The sequence below is a fragment of the Prionailurus viverrinus genome, chromosome A2, assembly GCF_022837055.1.
Source record: "Prionailurus viverrinus isolate Anna chromosome A2, UM_Priviv_1.0, whole genome shotgun sequence".
In the NCBI taxonomy this organism is placed as follows: Eukaryota; Metazoa; Chordata; class Mammalia; order Carnivora; family Felidae; genus Prionailurus; species Prionailurus viverrinus.
Window position 1 is genome coordinate 143,743,024 of NC_062562.1, and position 7,919 is coordinate 143,750,942.

Sequence of the window (7,919 nt, forward strand, 5' to 3'; positions counted from 1 at the left end):
GCAGAGAGAACATTTACTAACAAAATGATTGTAGAGACCCATTGACTTGATGGATGTCTGGGATTGTATAGAACTGAGAAGCCCCTGACGAAAGTGGTAACAGATTTGAAAGACTTTAACAGGCTTCTTTTACCCATCCTAGCATGGTTTATTAGCAGGACATAGGCTTCCTGTTTTCTGTCTTTAATGATACTGTTCTATGAACCAATGAATGTTTTCATTTGGAAAATAAGAAAGCATTGACATGTTATCTGAACTGTGGTTTCTTTAGTGATGCCAAGGGAATAAATATGCTAATTCTGTGCTTTGAGGAATGTACTGAGTAAGGCCCATTACTTCACAGATTTCAATGCATACCAGGCTCAGGTAAGAGCCTGATTATAACCCTTCGTTATGCGAAAGGTTTGACTTAGAAAATGGAGAATTTCAGTGCCTCTACCATATGCTTTTAGATGGTGATTTTCAAATTACATTCTCCGTAGTGAAGTTTAACTCCTCATTCGTTAATTATAATACTTGAGGCAATTTACCTCAAGCTATTGATTGATTATTCATAAAAAAGCAATTACTATGTAAAGTTACCACATCGATTTTGAAACATTCGCAAAATCTTACACAAATAATGCTTTTTAATAGAGGAATAAAAGACAATCTTCTTCATGTACACATGAAAGTACAAAATCACAGTCCTTGAGGGAGTTCTATTACCATGGAGTACTAAGGCTTCTACCTCAGGAGCTAACAGCAGAAATGCCCACTGGAAAGAGTGTTCCTTGTCTTTAAAACTGGAACGAAACAACTCTCAACATTTGCAAAACATTCCTTTATTATTAGAAATAAATTATTTGTATAAAAAAAGTGCATGCGTCAACCATTGCATTTATTTTTAGCACAACCCAGGGCTTCAATCCGGTCAGCCATTACAAGAAACAGATTCATTGTCTTATACAAGTTGAACAAGGTGGGACAGGAACGGGAGTTCTCACAATCACAGAAAAATACTTACAAGAATAACATCAGACATGGTTTATTTCAACAGCATTTTTTTTTCACAAGCTAACATTAGTTTTCCTTTTGTGATTTTTTTTAAACTGCTTATGAGTAAGCAATATTTTAGCTTGACACTCATTGGTTGTACTGTATAAAATGTTTTTTTTTTTCACTCTGTTTATTGATACTTTTGGCTCATGGCTACTTTTTGTTCCTTACAAGATTGACTATTGATTTGATTGATTGTAGTCTACAGAGATCTCCAGGAGTGGGTTTTGGTGGTGTCATGTTTATTAAGATCACGTACCAGATTTCTTCATATTCTACCATTTTCCTGTTTCAGATTGAATGATTGCTGTAGCTGATATATGTTGTCTTAGTAGAGGAAGCTGTTAAGACAAAGTAAGACAAATTAATAGTATATAGTAATAAATTATTTTGCTAAAATGATTTTAAAATTCGCATCCTATAATCATCACTTTTATGATATTTGGTTTTTACACGTTACTTTTTAAATCATATAGTAGGAAATCGGTGATCACAGGAATAATAATGCAGCAGCAATTTTAATCTGTAAAACCACTGGTCTTATTTATAGTATAAGTGTTTAGCAGAAAACTAAAAATGGAAAAGTCCTAATCTTTAATAAATTTAGGTGAAATTCAATTTAAATGTGTGTTTTGAGTAACAAAGATATACAATATGAAAAATGAAATAACACATAAATTATCTGTCCTGCAAAAGACAAAAAAAGTTTACAAACCTAAGTAAAAGACACCAAGTCTTTGAGTCTGATTTGATGACCAAAACCAGGTAAGTGTAACTAGTGCTTTGAGAATGAGTATTTTCCACTTAAAAAGAAATAATGCTTTTAGACTGTAGAAGAGAACATAGTAAAATATAAAGTACATGGAATATTTGTAAATATTAAAGTAAATATGTGCATTGCCAATACATATTTATGCTCTGGTTCCAACAAAGGATACAAATGGAGATGCTTAAAAATAAAAAAGGCTCAAAGAAGGAAATAAATATTTAATTGTTCTGGTACCAGCTCACTATGAAGTAAAACCTATTATTGTAGGATTATTAGAAAAATATGAATAACAAAGTATTCTAATTCAAATTTATACTCATGCCTACATTTTCAGAGAATATCAACTTAAATCCAAATAATTCCTTTGGTTTTTTGAAAGATGTGATGGAATAAATCTCTGTTCTAAATTTCAAATGTGATGTCCTATTTTTCCGTGGGATTCTGGAATGCAGAATCATAAGAGGAAAGATATGAAATGATGCTAAACATGTGTATGTTTCACTACATCAATCCAATTCAGGATGAAACATATTTTTAGAGAATTATTTAGTTCTTGAATATTAAATAAGCACATTATAAAGCTCCTCCTTTGAAACAACTGGCAATCAGACTCATTCCACTTTCATTTACATCAATATCATAATTGACCAGACAAGTTCTTACCAGAGACTGAGATCAAAGTTCACCATCAGAAAAAAATAAATTCAGAGAGTCTAAGGAAGTGCTAAGCATACATGTTTTTTTTAATAATTTTTTTTAATATTTATTTTTTCTTTGCGAGAGAGAGACAGAGCATGAGTGGGAGAGGGCAGAGAGGGAGGGATACACAGAATCCAAAGCAGGCTCCAGGTTCTGAGCTGGCAGCACAGAGCCCAACGTGGGGCTCTAACTCACGAACTGTGAGATCATGACCTGAACCAAAGTCGGTCACTCAACCAACTGAGCCACTCAAGAGCCCCAAAGCATACGTGTTTTTACTGTTTTTTATTTCATTGAATATTATGAGATTCGTGCCCAACTTAGCTGTCACATCTGCTTCTCTCATCTCCATTGCTCACACTTCTAGGTTATTGTGGCACATGGAAAGGAAGGAGGTTTTAGACCTGGTTTTAAAATACATTCTGTTCCTTATAAAATGAGCTTAAAAAGATCAGTGAACCAAGTCACTGGGCCTCCGTTTCATCACTGTTCCAAAACCCACAACTCTGGGTTTTTGTGAGGATGGAGGTGAAGTAGGTTTGTGGAGAAGCGGCTGGCTGCCGCGCGGGAGAATGACTATGCAATCCTACTTTCCTACTCACCCCTTCCAAAAGACTACATGTCTGTTACATTGGGTTTGGCATGAAGGGAAATACGATGATTTTCATGCTTGTGCACTTAAATTTTTTTCATTTCTTTTTTTTTTAAAGTTTACTTATTTTTAGAGAGAGAGTGTGTGCACAAGTGGAGAAGGGAGAGAGAGAGAGAGGGAGAGAGAGAATCTGAGTCTCTGCACTGATGGTGCAGATAAGGGGCTAAAACTCACAAACTGCGACATGATCTGAGCCGAAGTCAGATGCTTAACTGACTGAGCCACCCAGGTGCCCCTATTTCTAAATACATAATGCTCTCATATATCTCTAAATTTCCTGTAAGAAACACAAACACAAAAATCTGTACTTCAACTGTGTTTGTGAAGGACTTTCATATAGTCTTTGAAGAAAGATGAAGAAAAATTGTCATAAGACTTAGAAAAATAACCCTCAAAATGCTTGTTCAACTTCCTGTCCTCTTCAATATCCTCAACAGTAGCTAAAAATGTAGGAAATATTTATCAAGTGTGTAGATAGCTGCAAAGAAAAATTATGGCCAAAATAGAGGAACAAGAGCCAAAAAGACCTTGAAGAAGATGGTATTCAGAAGATGTTAATTTAACAGAAAGTGATTTGGATCAGACCATTCAAGGACCATTCCAACTTTGAGACTCATACTTCATTTTTTGAACTCTTTGAAGTTATCTCCAGGGGAAAAGATGGTAGAATTCTACTGAGAAATGAGACTGTAATTTACAAAAGGAAAGTCATCTTAATTTTTCTAATGGTTAGATAAAAGGCTGTGGACATGGATGATTTAGTCAACTTGAAAACAATGATGAGGGACAGAGTGTGGAAGGCAGAAGTCTTGTGAGAATCTTTATCCTGGAAGTATTACAGAGTGAAATGGATCGGAGATGTACATGTGAGTTACTAGGGAGTTTTTACAGTGGCAGTGACTAAGCTTATATGACAATTGGTTTGGGGATACAGCAATAGTGAATTGCCTTGTGGACACCACACTGTGCTCATAAGTTACAGAAAGCAGTTCCACCTCCAGCAGCAGCTGTGCTCATGAATTATTCATGAACATAGCTTAAGGAATACCATGTTAACAGCATTTGTTAATTGGGTACAGTTGATAAATTCATACAAGTCAACTTTGTTTCTAACTCCCTTCCCACACGCTTTTATGGAACACTTGACCTTCTTTGTGAAATGTAGTACTCTGCAAATTCAGTAATTAACATGGACTCATTGGTCTCCCTTCACGCTTCACATTACTTATACTTACTCTGCATAGCTTTGGAAGCTTTAAGACCTTAATTATGTGGCCAGAATTTCTGGCATTAACAAATAATCTTTACCATGAAGTTTCTAAGTGTAATGGATTTATAGACTGCATGGACACGAAGGAAAAGCGTTATCAAAAAAAATTTTTTTTAATGTTTATTTATTTTTGAGACAGAGACAGAGCATGAGTAGGGGAGGGGCAGAAAACTAGGGAGACACAGAATCTGAAACAGGCTCCAGGCTGAGCTATCAGCGCAGAGCCCAATGCAGGGCTCGAACTCACGGACCATGAGATCATGACCTGAGCCGAAGTTGGATGCTTAACCAACTGAGCCACCCAGGCGCCCCAGAAGGAAAAGCATTATTGCATGTACATCATAAATACATTGGTAATTAGAAAAAAAAAAATCTCAACAGTGGGATAGTAGCCATAATTGTCAAAATCCTCCACATGTTAAAAAGAAGAAAGAGGAATGCTAAAATAGTAGTTTTTGATTTTTAAGTCTTTTCTATTAATGACAGAGCAATCTACATTTTCAATGCAGCAATGACATGTCTACCTTGCTTATATGGTGATTTGTAGTTTACAAGATACTTTCTCATGTGTCACTATCACCTCACTGTAGTAATGGTGACTTATCACAAGTCTCATAGCAAAAAGTATGAGAATGCAGCAACATGGATACTGTTCCAGTGGATTAATTAGCCCTTGATTTGAGACCTGAGAATGGACTCCACCCATCTCAAGAGAAGCTATTTTAAATCTGAGGAGGTATGGTCCTAGTTACAGGGAGTTGAAGGACAAAGGCTTTTCCAATATTAAATTCTACTTCTAAAGACATGAGACACACTTTTAGAAGAGAAGCGCTGCATTTAAGTGATTAGGGTTATTGATACTTGTAGAGAATGTGATTTTAGAAGACTTTTGCCTCAATTAAAACCACTAGGACATGTAGTAAAGGTAATGGGAACACATGGAGTCCATGAAAGTTTCTTATGCAAGTGAACAAAGGTCAACAATGGTTACCCGGAGAGGGATTGTGAAGTTTTCACACACTGTCTCTCCTGAATGTATACACTATAATCACATCATCTGGACCCAATTTATCAAAATCCAAACTACTATACAAGATGAATATACTAAAGTCACAAAGTACAGTTTAACCATCTTTCAGGTAACAATTGGCTTTACCTTGATTCACCTTTTGTACTTTCTTTTACCTTCCCAAAGTGAGCACCTGACTCCTCCAGAATTGTACAGGCTTACTTTCCATACAGCCCCTACATTTAAAACCTTTCATTCTTATTTCAGAGAAAATAGGGAAATGCATGCTTGCTACATAATTTCCATTTCAACATCAACAGAAAATAACAGAAGGACAACGAAACATATGAGACTTACTTCAATTATATATGGGATGAATCTTTATCAGAGCTTGGAATATTCCTCTTCAGGGAACCTATTTATTTTTTAAAAGTGTGGAAAAAGTTTATTGACTTTTTTTCTCCCACCACTTTCCAGAAGTCCGTCTGGGGTAACCAATTTTATTTCAGTGTATGTTTGGTTGTTCCCATTTGCAACCATATTATATAAAGTTTTCTGGATTATTGCTAAAAAATAAGTCCAACTATAGATGGTGATGAGTTATAGTAGGAAATGCCAACAGCTGGCCAATAGAAGTCTCCTGGCATCCTACAATGAGTTTTAACTTGCTGCACTGATGCTTTCAAGGTAGAAAAACACAGGTAAAATCCTGTCCTCAAATCGCAAGCATTGAACTCTGACGTTTTTGATAGTAGTTATAGTGCATCTTTTGCTAAAAGACCAAATAGGCCCATTATTACTAAATTGCTTACCTATAATCAAAGATGATTATAACCATTTGTTACAAAAACCCATCGTTATCATGACTTCTCTTGCAGTTTCTTAGGGTTTCATGTTTGCAGAAAGGTGAATACATGGGGAATGTTTGTGGAATTCTTACAAGGCTTCTTTATTTACAAGAAGACTAAATTTAGTTATTAGTGAGCTGAAGGCAATCTTCCCAGAAAATCTGACCAATAATTCCAAAAAGACTTGGAATTATTGTAGCCAATAAGCCTAATTGATCCATATTTATCTTTTAAGCCCATTTATGCATGTGGGGCAATAGAGTGGACGATGTTTAGTTGCAAATCTTGATGTAAGGAAAGGCTTATAAATCTAGTGCAGACTCTGTGTTGTTAGAATCACTAAATCAAATAAGATCCACACTTAATCTTCTCTGTATTTCATATCAGAAGTACAGAGAATAGGGAATACAGCCCCCTGGAAGAATCTGAGAGGAAGAGAGTATTTTTGCATAGGGTTTTATCCTTCATTGTTAGATACGTATGTTGTATTTCCAAAAGACAGGAAATCTAAGGTCTAATGCAAGAACCTTAGCTTTTATATTTTTTGATCCATCATAGAAATGTAATATAAAGATTATATATATATTTTTAGCTATACTCAGCTATCTGGTATTTTATAATACAGATCTTCAACCTATTTGCTACTCTTCCATAGATACCAAGATGGACCAGTTAAACTCTACTGGGTTAGCTTGGTACTGGTGTATCATTACCATGTGCTTCTTCAGGGGTGATTACACAGAAGAGGAAGGTAGGTGAGGGAAGGACAAATGGAATGGAGGCTGCAGAAAGGATTTTCAGGGTCATGAGGCTTTCAGAGAAGAGCTCTAATTATCTTAATATGTCCAAGAAGGGGCCATTTGGGGAAAATAAGTATTAACTATAATTTAACCTAACATGCTGGCTCACTGGTTGTTTCATTTCCCTAAATACCTACATAGCATATAACTTACTTGCGTAAGATCTTTAAGCAACCAATAAACCCATAAAGAGCAACCAATATTGAACTAACAAAGACTGGAAGGTAGTTCCTAAGTGCTAAAAGGTAATTCAATAAGTGGAAGATAGTTCTAGGCTTCAGATGCTTGGTAATGCCTCAAAAGGGAGACATGAGTATCATGCTTTGAAAAAGAGATTTTGTGTGCATGGTTATGCTCTCAAGAAGGGCCACTCGCCTTAAAATCATTTGGTTCTAACCAAACGGTTCTAACTGCTGTTGTGGTCTTATGGTGTGCAAGTACCATCATGCTCCTGGAACCTTGCAGCACAGTCCCCAAGACTAGAAGAAGAAGATGTTCAACGTACATCTATTAGGAAGTGCTCCCGCTCTTGACCATCGGAAAGTCTACGGATGACTTACTGTTGGTTTCAAGACTCTCACAGAGTTCGCTTTTCACTTCTCCATTTGGTCTGTCATTTCCTTTTTGGATCAGTTTGCTTTGCATGGTGGCAGCTGTCACCACAGCCTTGAAGCTCCTCTTGCGTTTTTGAACATTCTGCTCTGGATGAAAAATTATAATATAAACCTTGGGCATATACAGCATGCCCAGAGACACTGAAGCACTTAAACTCATGGAGACAGTAAGTGTTGTTGTCTGGATGTACATCTGAGGGGAGGAAAAACAGAAAGAATC

The 7,919-nt window shown here is 36.1% G+C and overlaps 1 protein-coding gene across 1 annotated transcript in view; it reads right to left on the reverse strand.

The window, feature by feature from the left end:
• Window positions 1-959: 959 nt before the first annotated feature.
• The window catches only part of GRM8 (glutamate metabotropic receptor 8), a 763,655-nt gene continuing 756,695 nt past the window's right edge, over window positions 960-7,919 (reverse strand). The window contains exons 9-10 of the mRNA XM_047850946.1: window positions 7,646-7,892; window positions 960-1,379 (exon numbers count right to left, since the gene is read on the reverse strand). Of these exons, the coding sequence (XP_047706902.1) occupies window positions 1,330-1,379; window positions 7,646-7,892 (297 nt within the window). The 3' untranslated portion in view covers window positions 960-1,329. The remainder of the gene's footprint in view (window positions 1,380-7,645; window positions 7,893-7,919) is intronic.